At 37.7% G+C, this 26,493-nt stretch overlaps 1 protein-coding gene across 3 annotated transcripts in view; it reads right to left on the reverse strand.

The window, feature by feature from the left end:
* PCSK5 (proprotein convertase subtilisin/kexin type 5) overlaps positions 1-26,493 on the reverse strand; it is a 466,860-nt gene that overhangs the window by 236,905 nt on the left and 203,462 nt on the right. For all 3 annotated transcript variants that reach the window (XM_030920278.1, XM_030920277.1, XM_030920279.1), the window contains exons 8-9: positions 24,714-24,926; positions 14,040-14,140 (exon numbers count right to left, since the gene is read on the reverse strand). In XM_030920278.1, coding sequence (XP_030776138.1) covers positions 14,040-14,140; positions 24,714-24,926 — 314 coding nt within the window. The remainder of the gene's footprint in view (positions 1-14,039; positions 14,141-24,713; positions 24,927-26,493) is intronic.

The following is a 26,493-nucleotide window of genomic DNA, read 5'->3' on the forward strand; positions in this document are numbered from 1 at the left end:
AAAAACAGTAACAAAAAAACTAATCGAGAAAATAAGAAGAAAACACTAATAAATTCTAAATATTAAGGCAGTCATAAAAACCAATACAAGAGATGTTTATAGTATTAGAAAATACTGGGGTTACTTCTAAAAATGGCTTTGAGGCCAGATGGTTTCCTTCAAACATGCAAGAACTCTGATCCCAAGGGTCTCTGGAGAGAAAATACAAATTGCAAAATTCCATAATTTATATTTTGTGAATTTAACATCATCTGATACCAAAAACTTGCAGAGACAGAGGCCCGTTTCAAGGTCAAACCAACATGGGTTTAAAAAAACGTGAGTTAAAAGCTTGACTCTCCGTTTACTATCCGTGTTACCTTATAGATAAGAATTACATGAAATATACCAAAAATATACTTTAGAAAATGCTATTTATCTGCCGTAGGTACACAACTAATGTTAGCTAGTTGCCGTAATAATAGCATAGAACACACATATATACACATACATTATGTAGTAAAAGAAAATCTCAGAAAAATAAACTCAAAGACATAAAATATGCTAAAATTAAACCAATAGCATATTAAATAACTAAATCTGATTCATAAATATAAGCAGGGAATAATATTAACAATATATTATTCTAATAAATCATATCAACAAATCTAGTATGAGAAACTATATATTCATCTCAACAGATACAGAAACACCCAAATCTCATTCCTAATGATAATATAAAACCAAAAATGCTGCATAGGCATTATGAAGAACATCTAAAAGAAACACAAACATTGACAAAAAGTGAAATAGAAGGTAAAAAAAAAAAAAAAAAGGAATCAATAGAAAATCAGGATCTAAATGTGAATGCTTACTATCTCATAATATTTACCGTTTTTTGAAGGGTTAATGCAATCGAAGTAATATTGTGATGATATCAGCTTCCTTATTTTTAGTACTTTCCATATACCTAAGTTCATTTTTTGCTAGCAACAATCCTGTGATTCTGAGTTATTGACCCAAATTTCAGATGAAAAAACTGCAACTAAACAAGGTTAAGAAATACGACTTCCACTTGCTCAAGTCTATCCAGGAAATAATAGTAGAGGCAGGATTGGAACTGAAGTTAGCTTGACTCCAAAATCTCAACTTATAATGACTAATCTGTACCACTATCCAATAAGAACAAATATGAAAAATTCTTAAAACACAGACAAGTATTACTATCATCAGATGCTATGAATATATTCTAAAAAAAACAAACAAGATATAATGTGAGTTAAAGGACCTAGAGATAAGAAAAACATACAAAAATAATGCCTCTGTTACAGATAAGTAATAATCAGTTAAAGAAATAATAGCAATAGCAAAACAAACAAATATTTGCTATTCCAAAAAATACGCCGGAAAACCTATGAAACTAAGGACAAGTCTGATACATTAATATGCCAATAAAAAGAAGATCTAAACCATGTATAACGATTTTCTTGATTGGGAATACTTGTAAAGCAGCCAAGATTTACACAATTGTTATAAATTGCCACTGGGATTGTTTTTGGAACTCAAAAGACTGGTTCTAAATTTTATCTGGGAAAATGAATGAATAAGAATGTTTAAGAAAATGTTTAAGATATGAAGTGATTCTGTAATGTTTGAAGATTTGGTAGAATGATAGAACAGAAAATACTAAAGGAGATCTTCATATATGCAACAACGTAAAAGAATACAAAACAAACTGCTTTTGGAGGAGATAGATTACTTAACAAATGACATTGGACAAATAGGATCCCTATAAAAACTCAATTTAGATCCTCATACTGGACAACAAAATAAACTCTAGTTGGTTAAACTTTAATGATGACAAATAAAACAAGAAAGCAGCATCACATATTGTCACTGATTTGTGGTATCTAAAAATTAAAACCAGTGAACTTACGGATATAGAAAGTAGAAGAATGGTTACCAGAGGCTGAGAAGGGTGGTGATGGGGAGTGCTGGGGGGAGGTAGGAAAGGTTAGGGGTGGTCAAAAATAATAGTTAGAAAAAATGAATAAGACCTACTAAATGATGGCACAACAGGGTGACTGTAGTCAATGATAACTTAATTGTACATTTAAAAATAACTAAAAGAGTGATTGGATTGTTTCTAACTTAAAGGATAAATGCTTGTGTCACGGATATCCCATTCTCCATGATGTGATCATTGCACATTTCATGCCTGTATCAAAGCACCTCATGTACCCCCTAAATATATACACATACTATGTACTTACAAAAATATTAAAAATTAAAAACTCAAAAAATAAAGAAAACACTACGTTAAAATGTCACTCATTAATAAACTTTGAAATAGGAAAGAACTTCCTAGCCTGAGGCTTTTTAATCTGGGGTCCATGAATTCCCCGAAGGTACAGGAAATTCCTTGCCACATGTAAATCTGGACTCATTTAGGGTGAAACATACATAGCTTCATCAGCATACGTAAAATTCTCTAGGAGGTACAAAAAGATCAGGTATGCCTATCTAATTGAAGATTTCATAAAGAACACATGTATTTGACTAAATAATACTTTTAAAATACATTTAAAAATTCCCTATTTCAAAACAATATAAACAATACCTAAAAGCAAGTGAAAAATTAAAAAATTACTTGCTATAACTATGGCCAAAAGGTAATATGTTGGGTATATGCAGGTAAGACAAATACGAACATGAAAGAGTATTAGGTGATTAGTAGAGGATTCAAAGCATTATTATCTTTTCGAGTGACTTTGAAATACACTTTTCAAATTCAATTTGAATACCAGTCCTTACAATTCAAAAATGTCTCAGCATCTCATTTCCAAGAACTGAATGGAGACAGCACCTACAAAAACCTGAAACCTTCTTTAATCTAATCTTGCTTGACTGCAGGTTAGAAAAACATTGTTTGGTTAAAAAAAGGTTGGTTTAAAAAAACAAATGGGAGGGGAATAACAAAACAAACAACATGATCTGAAAGGAAGGCAAAATGCAGACTGAAGACAAAGTATGCAGTATTTTTATAGTAAACATGATGCATATATTAAGAATATTTGGAACTAGCATCATAGCATTAGGAGTTACACTAAAAGCTTAAAACATGCTTAAAGTTGGCTGTGTAGGGAGATATTTGATTTACATTCTGCATGATTTATATATATATTTTATAAAATGTATTTTGATAATACTTATATTAATTAATTTGAAGATTATATTATCATCAAAATAATATATAAATAAATACCTAAATATTAAAAATGGTTCTATTGCTAATAATATATTATCATCATCATGGGATTGCTCTTCCTGGAATCTATCAGTATTAAATAAATATTTGCTTCTAAGATATTAGTGGCAAATGAAATTAGTAGAATGCTTCCAAGCACCACTTTGATGAAAAAGGCTCTCAATCTTTTGTATTTCAAAGACTGGAACATTGTTTTTCAACTTGGGAATCAACGTGAGACTCATCACTTTCATTGCTAAGTAAGGATAGCATCATTTCCTACAAGTAGGAAAATGTTATGCGAAAATAGTATATATAATCAGAATGAGTCACTTTAAAAATTCCTTTTTTAAAATTAAAAAATACACCTTTGTTTTAAAAATAACCTACATTGCCGTTGTTATTCACCTTTGCCTGGTGACCCCTGAGCTCTCACTGAATAGCATCTTACAGACCAGATGGTTTCTGGGCAATCTTCCAATGTTATGATTCTTCAGACAAACTGACAACAATTGCTTTATATTCCAGGTATGGGATCCCAAACGCTTGAGAGTTTTAGTACACTGAAAATTATACAATTGAATACATCTGCTATGGAAAATGAGGCTATCAAATGTCAATTCCAATGGCACCTAAATTCAAAGCAACGAACAAAAATTCAGCATGACGAATACGATCACTCCTGTATCACACTCTCTCCAGGAAGCTCGCTGCAACATTCTTTCAAGTTGTTTGTAAAGGTTTCCAATAGCTAAATAACAAGCAGACTCTGCTGAGAGCCCTTGAGAGACCCTCACCTCCCTATTTTAAATCTCACTAGAATTCTCTTCCTTCGCACCAACATTCCCTGGTTGTGTACCAAGATTTTCAAATAAATTCGAGTGCTCACTGAAGACTACGTAACTGCATTCTTGCTGACTAGATGAACAATTTTCATCTGTGAAGTGATGCCAGTTGTCAACCTGTTTTCAATCATATACAGGCAGTTTTCTAAATTTGTTATAGGAATATAAAAATTATGGATCATTCAGGTATTCCTCTTTATCATTTGGCCTTCTATTAAGGCTTGGTGGTGACTGCAAGCTCTATTAGATGAAAAAGGTAAGATGTGCTTAACGTTGCCAGAAAGCAATAACTCAGTTAAAAACTCACAAAAACCAACTGTAAGTTGAATCACTTTTATGACTCCAGTTGCAGCAAAAATGCTGTCATCTCCTTGATGACCTTGCCACTTCTTTTCCGAATTTGCCGTTATTCATCCTTTCCTACTCTTCACCCTACCATCAATCCCGCTAGCACAATATAATGTTTTCTTCTATTTTTTCCTTCACGCCAGATATAATTATCTTTAATCTCTACCTCCCTTGACTGAAATGTAGGCTCTGTTGGAGCCAAATTCAAGGCCTCACACACATTTGTGCTCAACTTACTTGACTGTTCCTGGCAGCTCTGGAGAGGACCATGCATGTTTTGTTCATAGATGTATTCTAGTTCTTAGCACAGTGCCAGGCACATACCGAACTAGCTAAACATTGCAACTATGACTTGTAAGACGTATTACAGGTTCAGAAATGTGAAAAAAAAGTTTGTTTCAAAATAAAGAAATTATGATAACAAGCATGACTCAATAAATATTTCCTGAATGAATCAATCAAGATTTAGAGTTTAAACAATATCTCACTAACTACAGATACCGGAATAGATACCTATCCATACTTTTGAATAGCTGTAGGGAAAGTTCCTTCTCTCCATTTACTCATTCATTCACTTTACAGTTTATAGTGTCCATTTGTAATTAACCATGTCCCGTTACAGTACTTAACACAGAAAGGTGATGTGGTAGAATGGCGGATTCTGGTGTCACAGTACCTTGAATCCACCTACCACACCTATCACCTGTGTGAATTCCTAACCCTCATTTTCCACACAGGAGATATGTTGATAATGCCTACCTTAGAGCACTGCTTTGAGGATAAAATGAGATTACCAGTGTAACACTCAGCTCAGTATTTGGCATAAAGCCAGCATTCAATGAAGGTTGACTGCTGTTTTTTCCACTGTTTTCTCTCTTAATTTTATCTTTTTGCACTATGCAACATCTCCACACTCAAGGGGGACCAATGGCAAGAAGAATCTTTTGGGTCACAAACAGGATATCACTGTCTGATGTACTATAATCTTTACTGATAGGGATGATACAATCAGGCGTCACAGACTTACTGCTTTTTCTGTGATATGCAAACAACATAAACTTTTACTTCATCTTAGTCACACGTGAGGTGGTTACTCAATAAGGTTCAGAATTATGAATAGAGAAATGAAAACTTAATCTAAGATGGTAAGAAATAATGCAATCTTATAAACATACAATGTCTTTCTTTTTGTGTCACATGTTCTATTGCAGGTATTACAGTTTATTTCACTATGAACGTGTTGGTTGGAGCTTTCAACACATCAGATGCCATAATCAATTTGTTGATGTCAGGATGAATAAAATCTTACATGTTAGTAAAATGACATGCTTTCAATCTGTCATTTTTATTTTCCTTAAATTTACTTTTCTCTCCTAGTGATGGCAAAATGCATTATGATTATAAATTTTTAAACAGAGGAAAAAAAGAATGCTGGAATCAGTTAATACAAAAACTAGATTCCAGTGCCACTAGGAACAATTAGGCTCTTCTGAGCAAACGACACCAAACAATTTTAACTTTTATATGACAAAAACGTCCTGGAAGTAAAAAATTACAGGGCAAGACAATGTAGCCATAGGCTAGATCAATTCAAAACTCAGTCCAAGAAAACTTGGCATATAAACAGATTAAGTTTGAATTGTGTTTCAATATAGAGTAGAGGAATATAATCTGAGAATTTTTAAATACAAAAACAGTGATATTTGATGAAGCCATCCAATGAATTATTATGCAATGAATCTTTTAATATGCTTTGACTAAAGTGATTAAGTAGCAGGCTATGATGTCCAACTAATGGACCCTAAAAAAAGTCATCTTCTCTTTTTCTTAGCAAGAAAAATTATATTTGATGGTATTTGGGGTGTTACCATAGGCACTATCAAGAACAAAAATTTCCTGGCAATGAGTAAAATCCACAAACCCTCAAGAGACTAAATTTAATACTAAATTTCACATATTTCTTGTAAACTCACTAATACATCAGTGGAGTTTCTAAGCAATCTTATCGGGTAACTGCGTAAAGGTTAATTTGCTAACACTCTGTTTAAATTAAAAGACACAGAAGCAGATGAGCAATTCATAATGTAAATAATATTCTCTGTTTTCTTTTACTTTTTTAAAATGGGAACCGTCTCAGTCATTGACAGCAATCATGATCTCTGGGTCGGCACCTTTCACGGATTAATTAACTGATGGGGAGGCTGGTGTACCAGAGCACAGTCAGTAATTGCCAGAGAAATTTGCTACGGGTCTTGTTGCAAAATCTGTAGGCCCAGAGACTTTCTTGTACTACTGGATTTTTATGCAGCTTCTAATCCCCAGAATCCCATGGGAAGAATAAAGGATATCTATTTCCATAGATGGTACCACAATTCACCTGAGTTTAGCAAAGAAACTAGATCTTGATTTTTTTTTTCCTTTTCCCAAAGGCACATATGTAATTCATTACCTGTTGGTTATACCTACAAAATATACATCAAATCTACCCACTTCTCTCTGTCTCCATTCCCATCACCTTGACCAGACTAGCCTAATCTCTCCTGCACTACTACACTGGTTTCCCAAATGGTTTACTTGCCTTGCTCCAGCACAAACTGGATATTTATAACATGAGACACTTCCAACATTTGACACTTGAAAATGATACTTCATCAGCTATACAAGGAAAAGGTCTGGCAATTGCAACAGGACTGACAACTATTTTTTGGGAAAAGCAATCTTTATTATTATAGTAATAAGAATAAAATGTTTTTAGTAACTAATACATTTTTTAAAATATAGCTAAGGAAAAAGAGGCAGGTAACAGTCTCCTAAGAACTTTTCTGTCTTCAGTTCAGTCTCTGAGCAATTCAACTATCCAACATGTTTCTTAGTTTTCTCATCTAGGGAAGGAGTTGGAACACACTGGCTACATTTCAAGATAATCCAAGGTGAATGAGCCGTTGACCAGGGCTTTTCCAGTCATAATAGACACCTCTGGAAGCCGTAGTTTTTGAAACCATTAGTTAAGGTACAAAGTTGAGTCCAGGAAAAATTGGCTTCTACATAATTTGAACTTGAGAAGGACTAGAGGACAGAGTGTATTGTCTGTGTGTATGTAGACATAACAAAGCTATTTTCATGCACAGTCCTGGCAGAAGGCCCGTGGTAACTGCTCTGTGGGTCTGGTTACAATTATTTCACTATAAGGAAGAGTTCAGGACAGTACATCCCTTCTCTGTCCGCTAGGCCTCAAGTCGAAATGTGCATTGTTTTTACCTTATAAACCTTTTCAGCTCTCCTCCCTGGCTTTCTTTTAATTCTCTTCACCCTCTTCACGCTGTATACCCCAAGCATTCATACCAGAAATCTCAGCAGAATTTTAAGCCCAACATACAACACTCCAATACACAAAAACTCTTAAGAGTGTGTGAAAGGAAGGGCGTGTGGAATACCTGCTTCTTTACCCTTGTATTTGTGTGGAATCAGGGCACATATTCTTGTATTTCTCTCTGTGCGAGCACTAAGTTCTAATTAAAATAAATAAAACTGTCGTAAAAGGAAAAGCTTGGTATGCCCTCTGCAATTTTACCTCAATAAGCAAATACACTTGTGCTCCCCACCCACTGCAGCATCTCACAGAGCTGAATGTGGCCCTTGGGAAAATTTTTAATGAGACATTTTATACTAAAATGTGTTTTTAATTTAAAAAATACAAAGATGATAAGACTAGTTTACAGGATATCAGTACTAAGATGCTAACCTCAATATTAAGAAATGTTTATGTCTATCCTTCTTATGTAGCCTCCGTTAACAGTGCTCAGTTCTAGAAATCTGATGCACCCCTCACCCCAGTGAGTACTTTAACTCAGAGCTGGCTGGTTCAAAACTCCAGAACCCCTTCTCGACTGTCCCACATATTAACTTCTCACAATCACTGTATCCCAAATATTCTGGTCATTTTCCAACAATTTTCCAACACTGGAAACACATAGGTAAGACAGATTATGATGAAAGGTGAAACAGAAACAGAGTGGTTGATTCATCTGAATTACGTAAGATTTATATAGACGGACTTTTTAGGTTTACAAGAAATGCAGATGGTCAGTTTAATTTCCTGAGAAAATTTTCAGGATGGATTTGTGAAATCAACAGCATATGGTGTGAATCATCCTTTGGCTCAACACTTCTTTAACTTTTCACACTTTGACCTTTCCATGTCTCGAATGATCCCTTCCTCCAAAGATAAAAGGTAGAGGGGCTTCTCTTGGAAGGTGAGAGAGGGAATAACATCATGTCTTTATTTTAGCCAGGTGAAGTCCACTTCTAGCGAATGATAAATCAACAGGATGAGAGACGAGTTGAGGCAGTATGGGAGAAAGAAGTCACTAATGAATATCAGCTAAAGTATTTGGAAGGTAAAAGTAATTAACGGAGCAATTCTTTAACTTCTCTAGGAGTCAGTTCCATTGTACAAAAAATAATGTTGGACTAGATGAATTAATTTAATATTTGTTGAGAATGGACCTTGTTCAAAACACTACGCTTAGGTGTCATGGAGGATACAAATATCTATGGAACCAATGTTCCAATTTGAATCATCAAAGCTGGGCATTTCTATTTTCATCCAAGTCCTGCACCCTCTACAACCTTTCCCCCAGAATGATTTCATTGACTTCCTTAAATAATTTGCATATATCTGTTAGTGTACATTTGCTTCCCTAATGAGAATATATAATCCCCTGAAAGCAAGTGCTATATAATATTTTATACATATTTGAATTATGCCCTGAGTAACTTAGTGCCTAGTATGATGCTTTAATTTTTTGCAGCGTTCAATATATTTGTTATATACACATAAATAAAGATAAGATATAATCCTTATTCTCAAGGAATTTAAATTTAATTTGCAATAGGAGGGAAAAGATAAGTAATAAGGAGAAAGTAGATGAGCCTACCTAGAAACATGTGAATGTGTATATGTATGTGCATATATAAGATACCAGAGGGAGCTAATGTTCAATATGCATCAGGTGTATTTCTGCTGTAGAAGAGCAGCTGTTATTTTAATTTATTTTCTAAATTTAGATCTAGATATATTAGGTTTTCTCACAGTAAAGTATTCTTGTGGCCTCTGAGATATGAAACGTAAGAAAAAGGCTTTGGGGTCACTTAAAGCAAGAATTTGTAGGCGATTCTTTATACCAATACCCTTTTAGGAAGTTTTAGATAATTTCAGACGTTTCAACCTGACACAGTCCCTTTTATTTACCATTCACAGTACAGTGTAACGTTTCTTGATTACTGAACATATATTCTTCAATTTTCCAATGAAAGACCCTTTGCAATTAGAAGAAGAAAGGTTCCTTTGATGAACTTAATTTTTGTATTTCCTGAGTTGATGCTGATATTTTTACATATGAAATATTCCACTAAAATAAGCTTTTCTTTGCTAATAATTGCAGATGGGTGAGGAAAACTTTCAGAACAACTTATTATTCTGAGCACTCTGTACTTTCATGAATGTTAGACTTTATTTTATAAACCATTTAATACAAAACATCATTTAACAGCAAGCTTTTTTATTTTTTTCCCCATAGGTCCATAGCACTAGGAACATATACTAGGATCTAGATGCAAAACACTTATAGACATAAGGTGTTCTGCCAGGTTGCTAAGCTAAAATTAGTACAGCCATCTTTCATTTCGGTTTTTCATTTAATAAATCTGTTTCCTTGTATACGCATTTTATTTGAACTTTTTGAGTTAGGTTACGTAAAAAGACACCATTTTAAGCAGCAATAGCCCAAATGATATCCTATAATCACTGATTACATGTTCCCTATTCACTTAGCTGAAACACCAGAAAGTCACCAAAAAAAATCCACACACACACACACAAAATTTGTACTGTTAAACCTTCTGAACCAATAAAAATGTTCTGAGGGTACCACAACACAAAAAGTTTTTTCTCCCCTCTCTTTTAAGATTAAAGTATTTTCTCTTATTCTGAAATTGTCCATAATTTTTGGAAGCATCTTTAAGAGCAAGGAGGAAATCTCCCACTTTAGCAGAAAAGCAAGACTCATGATGAGATTGTCAAAGGTGGCTGATCTGCCCGCCTCAGTCTCCCAAAGTGCTGGGATTATAGGCATGAGCCACTGTGCCCAGCCATAGCAAAGTTATTTCATGATCAAACTTGTTATGTTTGAATAAGAGATCTGGATACTTTATCTGTTTCTGTTTTGTATTTCATTCCACTTCTTTTTCTTTCTCCCCCACGACATTTTTTTTGAGATAAGGTCTCATTCTATTGCCCAGGCTGGAGTGCAATAGAATCTGGTGTAATCATAGCTCACTGCAGCCTTGAACTCCTGGGCTCAAGGGATCCTCCTGGCCTCAGCCTCCTGAGTAGCTAGGACTACAGGATGGATGTATTTATTTTCTTTTCCCTTAAGTTTCCTGGGAAGGTTTTCGAATGGCAGAAAGGCCAATGGTAGAAGCAGCATCACAGAAGGCACCACAGTCCTACCCATGCAGGCAGACATCTGGAATGTAAGGAAAGGAGGCTGGGGAAAAGCTCAGGATCTAGTTTTCTCTAATGTTCCTAGGACTGAGTAAATACAGTAATCTAGTGATGTTCAGAGAAACAATAAATTTCTCCTGATAGTACAGGGTTAGCTAGGACATGCAGTTAAATAGGGACTGGCAGACACCTGCAGCTTTTCATTCAAAGGCTCAGCATATCCATTTACTAAATGAACCCTGACAGGCCATGCATTCCCAGCGAGTAGGGCAGTGTCCTGAGTCATAACTCTGCCTAGCACTGTGGCTTTCTCTCCTCTCTTCTTAAAAGAGAGTATCTTGTAGATCTTGCTCCTCAACTTGTGATAGTAAAGGCTGAATCTCAAAATACCAAATTTCAAGTGCTATTGAGAAGTAATAGTGTTAAGAGGAGATTGCAAGGGGTGGGGCTGGGTAAATGAGTGAGGCACATATACAAGGAATAGGTTTAGATTTAGAGCAACTGCAGCCTTAATGCAGTTGGAGCTCCTCTCTTTAATTTCTTAGTTTTAGGTATGTTTCACATTCAGCTGGAGGCCCAATGCTTATTGATGCTAATTTAACATCAATATCTGACCCACCCTTTTAGTAACTCAGACCTCTTTCCCGTAATTTTGAGCTTCATTTTACAGGCAAAGATTGGCCTGTACAACAAACCAATGGAGTTACAAAAAATGGTTTGTTCTTTCTCAGTTTATCAGATAGTTTACCATCCATCTTGGCCCCACAATTGGAGTGGACTGTTCACATCTTAAAACACAGTGGATTTTCCAGGTAGCCTGTATCTTAGGAACTTCCTTCTACTCATCACAGTTTTGTCAAAAATAGATCTTTAAAAATGCTCAAAATGCAAAAGAGAGAGAGAAAAAAAAAAAACAGCTGTAGTGTTTCAATGTGTTACGCAGTCCGAAGTGACCTTATCTCAGGCTATTTGAGGCACAAAGCAAGATTTTTACATTTCAGCTTAAATCATGATTAAAACAACTGTTTTTTTTTTTTTTTAAATAATAGTGTTACAGTAATATCTCAAAGAACTGAGTATCACCTAATTCTATGTAGCAATAGTTACAGTATCAGGCTGCCAAGTTTTAGTTTGAGATAGCCTTTGAGGGGGATCAGGACAGAGGAATTCCTAATGTTTTTTCTTTTAATATTTTGTGGAAACATATTCCAGAGAAACAATCTAGAGTTTCAGAATAAAAACTGTGTATTTTTCAAAAATCCTGGGTAGAGTTCACCAAATTAAAAACACAAACACTTAATTGAGACTTCTGCTGCCAGAACACTTTAGTGAAAAGTTGTAAAGTGAGAATTTAATAGGATAAGTGCCAGTTCCTTGCTAAACCCAAACTTTTAACACCTTGAAAGATGTAATATGTTGAAAATGACTTCATATTTAACCTCGTCAAAAAGAAAGAAATCCAAATGTTCATGTGGGCTTGGATATCTCTCAATGTCAAGGCTTGGGCAAGAGGCCACCCAGAGACAGGGCACCACATCCAGAGCCCATGTTCTTCCCCTAGTTTCAGTCCAACCCATGACTTAGCAATTTACTGTATCCGCATTATATTCAGGTCCAGCTGCCTTAACATAGGCTCTCCGTCTTACAGAGGGGCAGCTGTGAATGCTGGGAAATTACCTGTGTCCTTAGAATGAACTAGCATGATTCTTTTTTTTTTTTTTCTTTTTTGAGACGGAGTCTCGCTCTGTCACCAGGCTGGAGTGCCGTGGTGTGATCTCGGCTCACTGCAAGCTCCGCCTCCCGGGTTCAAGTGATTCCCCTGCCTCAGCTTCCCCGGTAGCTGGGACTACAAGTGTCCGCCACCACACCCAGCTAATTTTTGTATTTTTAGTAGAGACGGGGTTTCACCATGTTGGCTAGGATAGTCTCAATCTCTTGACCTCGTGATCCACCCGCCTTGGCCTCCCAAAGTGCTGGGATTACAGGCATGAGCCACTGCGCCCAGCCACACAGTTCTTATTGTAATCCCTAAGCCTCTTCATTATCTTCGTATTCCTTCCCTGTCACTGGCTATTGCGCTACTTCAGGGTGCAACTAGATGAATGGGCCTTTCCCTTCCTCCATAGGGCAGAGGTGCAAGGCGATTTTTAGAATACCGCTTATATCATTAGTTCAGTTCCTTTTTCTTATGATCTTCCTGCAGGGAGAGCCTCAGAGAACAGGCCTTCCATCCCTATTCTAAAATTGGACAAGACAGGTTTGGAATTCAGATTTTTTTCAGAGATGGTGCCCGTAACATACATGACCCAAAACCTCCAGCGGGGGGCTGAGCCAGCACCTCACAATCAAATACATGAATATTTCACAATAAATGTTATAAATAATACTGTAAATAGCCTCAAATAAGTTTATGGCAAACTTTGCCAAAAAACGAACTCTAGTGTTAAATTTGCAAAAGAACGTTCAGTTTTCCTGGCATTTAGGATTTTAAAATTGAGGACAAGAGATTTTAGATCTGTATTATTAGGTTTTCAAAAAGTTAAGACAAATTAACCTATTCTTAGAGAAAAAAGAGATGGGGACCTATTTACAAATAGCCTAAAGGGGTCTTTCACAGTAATCTTTTTGACATAGAATTTGACTATATTGAACAGGATTTGATATAAGTGGGTTGTCCTTGTCCCTGGCATATTCTATTCTGCAGAGCCAGTCTGTGACTGTGCTATTGTCGTGGAATCTGAGCTGCCTAGTCATGCTTCAGAGAAAGGGACCAGAAATGGGCAGACCTAACCTCTCTGGGACGCTCAGGAACATTCCCAGACTAGAATAAAAACCTCAACAAGGCAAGAGAGGGAGCCAACTGGCATGCATGTGCTATGACTCCATAATAAAGTAATCACACAGTTTGATTTTTTAAGCATGTAAAACCAAAAACCTTATCTTCTTAATATAGGGGAATTTTTTTTAAAAGCCCAAACCTTTCAAGTTTTCAAGGTGGGATTGGGAAGATTATATTCTAGGTTGTCATGCTAGGGGCCATATACAAGGGAAGGGGTACGTTTTCCCTGAGATCAGGGGTTGTCACCATTGAAGACATATAGAGATCAAGGCTTACTTGGCTTCCAGGGCCAGTGCAATGATGCCTGCAGCCATGGGGGCTGAGGCCGACGTCCCAGTGTGGTTGTCGGTGCAACGCTGCCTCAGATCTGTAGTGATCTGGAAAACAAAGTGAAAAGTTTAGATCTCTGAGGCCAATGTGAGTTACCTGCAAGTAGAAAGAAATATAGTCATAAACATAGAATGGGGGTATATGTTAAATACTTGGTTTAAATTCCTTGTTCCTACATGCCTGTAAATCATATCACTTCCAGAGAATTGCCTGCGTAGATCAACTCTGAAAAGGGAAGGGTTTGGAAACTGAACTCCATTTCTGTTAAAACCAGGGTCAAAACCAGGATGAGCCTATGGATGAAAACATAAAGACTGTGCAAATACCTCTTTAAATTCTGCTCTGTAAGCATCTTGCTTGCTTCTCCCTAGCGCCAGTTCTGGTTAAAACTGAAGTTCTTTCCTTGCCCCAAATTTTAAAATAATCAAACACATTGTATCAAATCCAGACACAGAGCAGGCACTGGCAACATACAGAATAAAAGTACACAGTCCCTGCAGCCCAGAACTGTTACCTTGGGGAACCACAGATTTCAAGCCAAAAGTATGCTCTGCCATAGAAAGAACCTTTGGTGGTGGACCTGTTTCTAGAATCAATAGAAATGTTGCATGGATGAACCAAGACTTCCTCAAAGACATAACATGGATACTAAAAATAAGGCTGAAGCCAGTGTACTTGATCTGCAATTATAGCACTAAGTGTAAGCTTGTATATTAGAGAAAATTAGTTATTTCTCCATTTTATTTTTTAATCAAAATGTGAGAACTAAGTCATTTTTATCCTCTTGGCTTAAATCCAGTTCACTTCAGCTGTGACGGAATAATATTATCATCTAGCAAAGGCAATGTTTCTCAACCTTTGTTTCATTATTTTCTCACTATGGAAAAAAATACATTACATTTAAATTCTCCTTAAATACTACGGAATAAGATTCTAGAAACCACTGAAACAGCTCTAAGATTTTTAAAATCCTCCCTCTTGGACAAGAATCTATTTTTTGCCCTCTTGGGGACATTATCACCTCTGGGGGAGTATAGAGGGCTGTGAGAGGAGTTAGTGGTCTCACTGAAGTTACTGGAAGACTATTAGTATCTGTCTTTGGCATCAAGGCAAGTATATTACCATATATTACAGATAAAGGTCAGCAGAAAGGTGAAGGGAGATCCAGGCAGCTGAAAACAAAGCCCTCTCCTTCAAAGTGCTTCTTTCAAGAGGAGTGTGAAAATCAGTTAAATTTGGTTTGGAAAGAAATTTGATCTTCACAGGAACAAAGTGCTTTATAGCTCCTTAGAGACAGAGTCTCGCTTAGAAGTTTATTCTAGGTCACACGAAGATGTCTAAGTAGACTCTTTTATGACCTCTCATGGATCTAGATAGGCATTCTGGCTGATTTAGTTTCACATGAGACCGTAAGTTCTTACTATCCTTTCTTTGTTCCTTTTGACAATGCTAATGTTACCAGATTATCTGTACTAGATGGATATGGGTACTGATATAAAAGGAGTGAAAGAATGAACAAAGATCTATAGAACTCCATAGATATGGTGGTGGGGAAGGAGTCAAACCTTTCACTATGCGTTCCTGAATGAATGAATGAATGAATGAATGGTGTGCAAAAACCCGGAAGCCATCTACTGAACCTCGACATCTGATGCTTGCAGGATGTTTGGGTAAACAGGGCCCTACCCACTTCTATGTTAAGAAATTGGGCTTTTCATTGTTGACTTTAAAAGGTATTTTTTATTGTGTTAAAAAGTATATAACATAAATCTACCCTCTGAACAATTTTTATGTGTGCAGTACAATGTTGTTAACCATATGTACAAGCTTATACAATATCACTAGGTTTTTTCATCTTGCAGAAGTCAAATTCTGTACCCATTGTACAATTCCCTATTCTCCCTCCCCTTACCTCCTGGCAACCACCATTCTTGTTTCTACTGCTATGTGTTTGATTCCTCTACATACCTCATGTAAGTGGAATCATACAGTATTTGTCTTTTCATAATAGGATTATCTCATGTAGCATCATGTCCTGAAGGTTTACCAATATTGTAACCTATGACAGGATTTCCTTACTTTATAAGGCTGAATATATTCCATGATGCCACATTTTCTTTATCCATTCATCTGTCAATGGACACATGGGTGGCGTCTACCTCTCAGCTACTGTGAAGAAGGCTGAAAATGCACATGGGGGAGCAGAAATCTCTCTGAGACCCTGTTTTCAGTGCTTTCAAATAGATAATTCCAGAAGAGGAATTGCTGGGTTGTTAAAAGGAATTGCTGCCTCATTTGAAATTATGGGTGAATTAGCATCCTGATTTTCCAAAGCCCTGGTCCCTAAGTCAATGCATGAACACCCCAGAAGTAGCTTGTTTCCAGGTGTCCAGATCTGCTGTTGTTGAGACGGCCTTGCCTGCATTCTTCCTATTTTACCTCACCCCATGGTCACATTCCTTTGTTCAAGTTTTATTTTTTTTTTCAATGATTTGTGCCTGGATTCAAGACTTTTCATGATATTTTCCCACTTGGCTCTCCTTGCTTATTCTTCAGCTGCACCAGACACTTTCAATGCACAGAAACAAATCCAGAATAAACACTCCAAGTGTGTGTAGCATTTGAGTCTAATAAATAACCACCTTCAGCCAACCTCAAATGTGAACAGTCAAAATGTTATGATCTTGCATTTGCAATAGGAATATGCTTCGTCTGTATAGTGACCAGGTATCTATGCATACAACATATACTTTAATATAAAGTCACTTAGTACATTTATATATAAACACAAATGAAGTGTTAAATGCTATTAATGTAGGCAAGTCTGTGTAATTCCAAATCCCCATTGTGTTATAATTTTTTTCAACCACTTGAAACGAAACTTGAGACTGGGGACTAGGGCTGGATGGGGTGGAGGAGAAAGGTGATGGAAAGGAGTAGTTAAAAGGAATGGGGAGAAAAGAAACAAAAACATCCCCGCTCCCTTCTCATCCTGCTTGAAATGGAAATTCCAGCTGGGTCATTTCATGAGGACGTTACTATCAGAGGGGGCAATATTTAGGTGTAAATTGCTGGAAAGATCTAAGGCAGGGTTTTCGTCATTAAGAGAAGCCACAGTATTGGAGTTTTTGTGTCTATCTTCAGAAATAAAAGGCAAAGACCACCAAAGAGCAGGCAATCTTGAAGAAAAATGACATTATGAAAACTGGAACCACATGGAAAATCCCCATTAATCACAACACATGTATATAGGATCTGACAGTGTAATTTAAAGGCAAGTTGCATTCAACAGTTGGCCCACGACATGGGGAAGGGAGCGCAAAGATTCTACATGCAAGCACTTTCACTTTAAATTCCATTTTAAAGAATGTCTCAGAATTTGGTCTCAACATCTTGCATGCTCCAAATTCCCCCAAATTCACTACACAAATCAGAAACAGAATTTTTCTCCAAAGAACTTCTCAGATTGCTCAAGAAAATATCATTTGTGCCCATCAGAGTGATGGAAACTGGAAAGGACACTAGACCCTGAGCCAGATCAAAGCTGTCCTGATCAGCAAATCAGATTTTCAGTATCTCTCAGGATCAGTAGCAGATGGTTTTTTGGACTCCACTATGTTAGGGATGTCATCTTCCTTTGGTGAGAAGCGGTGGATATTGTTCAGGTTTAGACAGCCTCCACTAAGATGAACCATCACTTTTTCTCACCCTAAGCAATTATTTCCTAATATTTCACATTTCATTACTTGTTCTGATTGGACATTTGGTTTTAGCCTATTGATGTAAGTCTCCAGGGAATCTCAGTTCAGATTGACTTTGGCCATAAGTGACAAGCTTTTATAGCAAGCCCACAGTCAAGCGTTTCTCTCTCCTTGATATCTAGTGATCTATTTTACTTTGAAGGTGCCATATTGTCTCATATCTGTTAAAAGAGCAACTGAACAGATATTTTTGAAACATGAAATGATCTTACTGTCTGTTAGGTTGAATTTGTTTCTGGTGTTGATTTTGATTTGAACTAGAATTGTGCCAAGAAAGCTGTTCCAGACACAGCTATGGGGGAGAAGGGCAGAAACGAAATCTTAAATGTGTCAATGACTAAAATAGAAGAAGCTGATTTATTAAGCACAGTAAAATAAAAAAGAACTGAAGACTAAAGAAAGCTTTTTGCGTCCACAGAAGTCACAAAGACGTGAAAAATTCAATCATGACTGACAAGTCCACACAAAACCCCACTCTCATGTTGCTAAAAGAATCTGTAAATGTGAAGTACAAATAGAAGATTTCGCTCACAAATGGAGGGTTGCTATCACTAAAGAAGAATCCCATGTTATATCGCTTTGTACCTCCATAATGTTCAGCTCAGTTCCATGTACCAAGAGGTACAATATTTATTTGCTAAGTTGAATCCCTAAAATCAAGCCCCTTTATATTCATTTCATTCTATACTTCAACTCTTCCGTTCATTAGAAAACACTCAAAGTCACTTCTTTTTCCACCACCCAAACAAAACTCACAGAAATTTGTAGTCAACCTATAAAAATTATGTGTGCATATGTGTATATGCAATCCAGGGTTTAAAGTACAGCTAATACTCTCACAAGTACTACAGGTTGTGTATCCCTTACCCAAAATACTTGGGACCAGAGGTGTTTTCAATTTCACATTTTTGCAGATTATGGAATATCTGCATCACACCAGTTCAACATCTCTAATCTGAAAACTTGAAATGCTCCAAAATCTCAAACTTTTGGGATGTCAAAATGACACTCAAAGGAAATGCTCATTGGAATACTACAGATTTTGAATTGTTGTATTAGGGATGCTTTATCTACCACCAGCTACCTCTAAAACTCCACTGCTTCCTCTAAAACTACCACAATGAGCAGCCTGCAATGAGTGAGACAGTGTGCAAGAGGTATTTATGTGTGTCTGTATAAAATGATATATAAACCCACAGGAACACTGCAAGGAAGATATTACCTAAGGAAATAGAGGCTCAGAGGTGTTAAGTAACTTGCCCAAAGGCAAACAGCTACAAAAGGACTCCTAAGTGGTAAAGATATCAAATTCTTAAATAGTAGCAAAGAAAAAAAAAGCTGAGTTACAAAGTGTAGTCATTCATGAGAGCAAAGGCAGCAACAATGGCAGAACTGGCCTTGTAGCCCAGCCCAAGTCAGCAAGTCCGTAAGGAGGTTCCTTCAGGCCATTAAAATGAGACCTTTTCAGAAGCAACGTTTCCTTTTCGCTTTTTAACTTTCTCAAGAGAATATGTATCAAACTTCCAAACAAACTAAACACATCTGGATTCGCTAGACTTTTACTCATGAAAAATAATGGCATTTTTTAAGTCAAAAGAAGAAATGGAGAGATGATAGAGAATAACCCAGTGCAAATGGTGAATGTATTTGAAAAATGACTCGGGTGGTAGAAGAGGAAGGAGAGGAGACAGCAGAATATTTCTGCAAAAGAAAATGTAGAGTTGCTTAGAAGCATTAAAAGCAATAAGATAATTCCTCCACATGGAATTTGGTTTTCAGGCCAACTCTGAGATACCCCAGGCAGCAACTCTGTTTTGAACACAAATAAATAGCTCAGGAGAGGGCTAAGCAGAACATATATTCTCCCAACTCTGGCTCAGATAACCCCTCCCAGGAGGAATCTGAGAGACCCTATGTCCCAATCACTAAGATAAATTACTAGGGGGAAAAAAGTCAAAGTCTGAACAAGTCCAAAAAGTAAGAGATAATTTAATGATGGGAGGGACTGGAGAGAAGGGGGAGCCTTATTCATGAAACAGAACTTGACAGAAATGTCAGGAGGAGGTGAGGGGTTATAGATGGGATCTTTTAGGCTTTTTGACACTAAAAACAGGTTACATGAACAGCTTTATCATGTAGCAGAGTTCCTGCTGGCAATTTTCTATGCTAAATATCCTGTCAAATAACGTTTAACTTTCACCAACCTACCAATAGAAGAAGTTTCTCTGAAAGAAACAGAGCAGCTCCCTGTCTTCTTGCAGCTATATAAACAACTTGTGAAACCTCCATCCTTCCAAATGTTTGCTAGTCATTTATGCACGAATATTTATTGAGCTCAGACTCTGGAAAGGAACAAAACACGGTCTTCATCCTCAAGTAGTTTCCATTGTAGCACGAAAAACAGACAGTAAATAAGAAAATATGTACTACGATGTGAAGTACCTATAAGTGCACTAGAAAAAAAAAAAAAATTGAACCGGGTAAAGGAGTAGACAGTGGTGGAGGGGCGTGCCCCTGTTTTAGAAAAGGCGATGAAGAAAATCCTCTTTGAGGTGAAATTTGAGAGGAGACAAAAATGAAGTGATATTTGGTAGAGGAGTGTTCTAACAGAGGGCACTTTGCACATCAGAGAGCCCTGGTTTGAACATCATACAAAAGCCATAACCTTGGGAGCTCAGTGCTAACTCCGCTGCCATAGGAACTAGCAACTCAGTTTGAGTTTTTTGCAAGAGGTTCAATTGTCTGAGGGGGTATGAAAAAGGGTAAAGGAATGAAATTCAAAATGAAGAGACTAGTGAAAAACCATGGAAATGTATATATTCTAAATGCTTCTTCATGACTCTGAAAAGAACTCAAAACAGGTAAGAAAAGCACTATTCTTTCGCATAGCCCCATACTGGATATCCCTAAGACGTATCAGGGTGGGATAGCATACTGGTTACAAGATGAGTTTGGGGGTCCATCCTGACTTTGATTGGAATCCAAGCTCTACTATTTATTAGCTGTGGTTTTTGTTTGCTTGTTTAACTTTTCAAGCTTTAGTTTTCTTATCTGTAAAGTGGGGGCACCATGATCTTTCTGCATAGGGTTTCCCAAGAATACAATGAGATGTTGCATTCGACGTGCATAGTGCAGTGTCAGGCACAAATGAGAAGGGCAAAAAATGTGAGATTTTCAACACATTAATATATAAATGTATTACATGTGAGACATGTAATACAATGTGAACAAATATGTTCATAAAAACATTCTTTCACTATATGACTTTAAAATCACTAGTCATTTTAAATGACTTCTATTTAGCTTATGAAAGAGCTTCTTTCATTGTAATCTTTATACTTTGAATGCTTCCTTTGCTGTAATAAGATATAAGGCCATTGCTGATCCAAATCTACTAAAGCATGAATGCAATACAAAGGTCCACAACTGTGCTAGAAGTAATGGCAGGAAACCAAGGGACAGGGACTTCCTTATGTTTTGAAACGCAAGGCAAGGCTTTCCTGTTTGCGTATCATGAAAAGTCATTTTGTCCAGAACAAGTACAATTTATTTAACAAAAATGCTTTCCCAGAAGCAGAGATTTTTTTCCCTCTCTCCTCAGATCCTCAGCAACTGTCTTGGTACAAATCACAAAGGTGCTCTATGAATGAAGAATGACAACTGTGCTCTTCTGGGGAGGCTGCAGATGACAAAAGGAAATGAATGTCTCAGGGAAGGGGCCTAGTACAAAGACAGGCACTGCCATTCCTGTAGCACTCAATCACATATGCCACTAACAGGATGCGGGCATCACCGGGGGACCAAAGGCATCTGGGTTCAAAGCCTGATGAAGGAAAGGTCCCAGGCGCAACACAGGATTATCTGTCATTCTGATATCTAGAAAGAAAAGGGGTCAGCCAGACCATAAAAGGCTGACGTTGCTGCCAACGCCACTCATGTTCAAACTGTTAACATGTTCCTGATCAGAGTGTCTCTCTTTATGGGATGGGTGGAACAGATCACAGTGTTTTATAGATTGGAAAGACTGAGGTGCAACAAGCAACCCTCTTAACAGCAGCTGGAAAAACGCCCTAACCTCCCAGGATGCAGAAAGTTACAGGAGCGTAGGTGAAAATGCGGCTGAGCATGCACTGAGCTGCTCCTGTGGACCAGGAACCAGGAACCAGTATTTTATTATCTTCATGGAAATCTCTGAGGTCAGTGCTGGTATCATCTCCATTTTACAGATGAGGCAATCCAGACTCCGTGAGGGTTGCTTATCCACTGAATGGTTTCTCTGAAGCTAGAGACTAATACAAACAGCTTCCAAATTTCCTCTCCAACTGGGGGTAATTTGGGAATTCAGGCGAAGTAAGCGAATCTAAGAACTGGCTAGAGAAAATTGACTAATATAATCTCACAAAAACGGAAGAAAGGCATCAAACAAAAAGGAAGAAACAAGTTAAATACATAGAGTGAGTCATAGAAGGCTTTGAAACCATAAGCCAAAACTGGGGAAAAGTATATGACCTCACGAAAGGATATTAACATTTCGTCATGGCGTCCACTTTCCCTGGGAAGCTCTCTCCCTGCCTACAGAATGGATCGATTTGTCTATCCGTGGGAGAATCCGAAATGACACCCCTGCCATGGGAGTCACAGCAGCAACCACACAATCACAGCAAATAATGGCGAAGGCCCCAGGAGGTTAGGTTTAGAGAGTAAACCTCCCAGCAGTGATTCTGCAGTCCCTCTGTACACACTGTGTTCTCCCATCTGGACCGCGACAACCTTTCCTACTTCTTTGAGATTTTTACCATAAGACTATACGCTTCTCTTACAGAAGGCATTGATAAACGTTAACAATACCCTCCCCACAGCAATCACCCCATGGAGAATAACAGGACTGACTAAATAGGCATAATTACTTTGAAGCAATAGTGAGTTTGCATTAAGATGATTTCAAACTCCAGAGGTAAAAAACGAGAACTCTTATTCCAGAGTTTTCATCAGGAATGTCATGATGCAGGGCTGACGGATGTCACTCCATGCTAGTGGACATTGACCATGAGTTAGAAGACACAAGGTCTTCTTATGTAAAAGCAGAAGGATATTTCTAGATAATAACATTTCTCTAATGGAGGCAAAATTTCACTGGGGCATCCCGTTCCAGTTACGGAAGCCAGAAACTTCAAATGCAAAGCTCATCTCTGCATTTTTGCCTTTTATATTTTACTTGCTGCTTCGGAGTTATGCTTATTGATGAACGTTGGAGGTACTGACAGGTAGAATTGGGTGTATATATTTAAACCCAGACATTGTGGAGCAATTAGGGAAAGATGGGGACATGTATATGGGGAGGCAATTTTTACCTAAATCCATCTACAAAATGTAACTAAAGAAGGTAGTAAAAAGTAACTGATAAATGAAACAGAAAAATCATATAATAACCAGGAATCAAGAGGAACAGAATGGATGCGGATTAAGACTCGCACAAAGGAGGTATAGTCCTATTCTCTACGGACTGCGGGAAAGGCAGATGGAGCACCAGTAGAGTGACCCCAACCTGCATAGATCTGTTAGAGCCAGAAGCAGGGTCTTGGCTAAATGCTCTAAAGTGTCAGGTACAGCATCTTAGCTCTACCTTAAAAGACAAATCCAGAGACAGTTTACAAAATCATGATCAGGAAAAAGGGCAAAGTGCAAAGGGCAAGGTGTGTGAAATTTATAATCAGCGGCACAGTGCTGGGCACCCCCGAAAAGTTAGAGCTTTCCTAAGCACTGAAGGGCCGGATACTGTGCGAAGCACTTTTTACTGCCTTCCTCATTATTTTGTAATAACTCCGTGAACTATGTGCTACTAAATGTCCTCTTTGTATAAATAAGTATGCTGAGACAGACAGATTAATTTGTCCAAAATTACTCAACTAGCAAATAGCTCAAGAGTGAAAGAAACTCATGCAGGCTGGGCCTGCCACCTGAACTCTTAATCACACTGGCTGTTTGCCTAGAGCACAGGATATGTTGCTAAACGGGGGACCCCATGCAGCTTCTGTGCTTCTCCATCCAGCAAACTTTGTGCTGTCTATAAAAAATGCACTTTTTGGCCAGCTGTGGTGGCTCACACCTGTAATCCCAGCACTTTGGGAGGCCGAGGCAGGTGGATCACTTGAGTTCAGGAGTTTGAGACCAGCCTGGCCAACATCATGAAACCCTGTCTCTACTAAAATACAAAAATTAGCTGGGCATGGTGGTGGGCCCCTGTAGTCCCAGCTACCTGGGAGGCTGAGGCAGGAGAATGGCTTGGATCCGTGAGGCAGCAGTTGCAGTAAGCCAAGGTCATGCCACCGCACTCCAGCCTGGGCAACAGACGTCATCATCAACATCATAAAAACAAGAACAAACAAAAAATTGTACCTTTTATAGAGGTTTAGTTCATGTTAAGTAAGTATAGTTTCAATGGAATTCTGAGTTTCCTCACACACTTTTGTTTTTCACACTGAACTGGCTGTACTTAGAAACCAAAGCACTAAAGCTAAAGTTAAAAGTCAGTGTGGAAACACAGTGACAGGAGCCCAGGGCTGAGTCAGGCATAGATTCCAGTCTCTTCTCTGCCACTAACTCACAATGTGAATGTGAACCAATCATTTATCCTCTATAAAACTGAAGCTTAATCACGTCTAAGGCCACATTAAATGTTGCAATGTGATGACCGCACAAGCATTTTCAATTAGTAATGTTTACGACTTCTGATGTTATCAACGAATCTAATTTTCTATTTCCATATATTACTTGTGTATATATATTTATGGTTCTCCCTTTGTATTTCAAAGTGAACATTAAATAAACAGATCGTGATGGGCATGCACATGGCACGTACAATTTTCTTATCGTAGGACTCCCCGCTGCTGTAGGTTGTGGCCAGCGTGGATGAGCACTCTTCCAGGTACCAAGGTTTCTTTCCGCTTTCTGCAGTGCTGCTGATGGAGATGGTGTAGATGCTGTTGGTGTAGCCATCACAGGAGCAGTGGTCTTTGCTCCTTCCGCCATTTCCAGATGCCCAAACAAACACAGAGCCGAGGCCTCTCCGCCCCTGTTCACAAACAGAGAAAGCTAAATGATGGTGTGAAATGACTCTAAATGAAGAGGTCAGAATCCACTGACCCGAACTGAGTATGTGCAGGTGGGGTGTGTTGCTATCTTAATATGCTGGGCTTAGGCAGCTTTTGGGAGTGGAGTAAGAAGAGTTGGTTTTATAGACTAAAACGGTCAGAAAAGTTACAAGAGCATACATAATGACAATAATAATGTCTAATATTTATGGACCAAGCACAAGTCAAAGAATTTTACATGAACTGGATTGAATTCTTTCAACGATCCTGTGAGGCTGGCACAATTCCTGTCTCCATTATGCTGTGGAGAAACTGAGGTACAGAAGTTAAGTAATTAAATTAAAAATTTTTTTTAAAAGGAATTTAAGTAATGTTCCTAAGGTCATTAACAGTAAGTGGTAGGGCCAAAATTTGAACCCAGTGAGATATGAGAGTTGGGATATTATTAGTTGTAATTACCATAGTTATGCACTATTGTTTCAAGTCTTCACATCTGCCATGAACTGGGTGCGGTTATGCACCCTCGTTTACATCTGAGGAACATGAGCTATAGAGAGGTTATGTCTCCATGCTGAATCACACTGTTGGTGAGTGTCAGAAGCAAGTACTAACTGTACTTCTTTCTATAGAACTGATCTTCCCATGAGTGGTGTAGGCACTAATTACTGAGGGATGTTAATAGATGCTACCATAAATAAAAGGATTTCAAGATCACATACATTTGGGAATCCCTGAGTTAAACAAAATTAAGTGAGCCTCTTTATTGCAAAACTTCTAAGCACCTTTAATAAATGAATGCTTACTGTAAAATTCTAAAAGCAGGATACAGTCTAATGTAATTTTTCCAAACATATTTGACCATAGATCTATTAACATTTTCTTAGAATGCTAGAAGACAGTGTCACATTCTTCATGCCAAAGCTTGGTAGCTGAAAATAACTAAAAGAATTTCTTGGTTAGGCATGGTGGCTCATGCCTGTAATCCTAGCATTTTGGGAGGCAGAGATGAGCAGATCACCTGAAGTCAGGAATTCAAGACCAGTCTGTCCAACATGGGAAAACTCCGTCTCTACTAAAAATACAAAAATTAGCCAGGCGTGGTGGTGCATGCCTGTAATCCCAGCTACTCAGGAGGCTGAGGCAGGAGAACCGCTTGAACCTGAGAGGTGGAGGGTGCAGGCTGCAGTGAGCCAAGGTCATACCACTGCACTCTAGCCTGGGCGACAGAGTGAGACACCGTCTAAAAACAAAAACAAAAACAAAAACAAAAAAAGACTTTCTTAAAGTCCTCAATAAGTAAGGAAAAGAAGAAAAGTAGAATATAGACATACACAGTGAAGTGACTATAAGCTGATGTCTTCAGGAGAAAACAGAATTAAGCCAAAATGGAGAGTATTTCTGGGAATAGCTACAGCTGAATCCCTAAGAAATTGTGCCATTTTAAAGCTAGAAGGCAAATTGGAGGACATTGAGGCCAAACCCATCATTTTCTATTAGGAAGTGAGAACCAAAGTCACAAAGCTAGTGATGGCAGAGACTTTCTTCCTT

The sequence above is a fragment of the Rhinopithecus roxellana genome, chromosome 16 (genome assembly GCF_007565055.1).
Source record: "Rhinopithecus roxellana isolate Shanxi Qingling chromosome 16, ASM756505v1, whole genome shotgun sequence".
Taxonomy (NCBI): Eukaryota; Metazoa; Chordata; class Mammalia; order Primates; family Cercopithecidae; genus Rhinopithecus; species Rhinopithecus roxellana.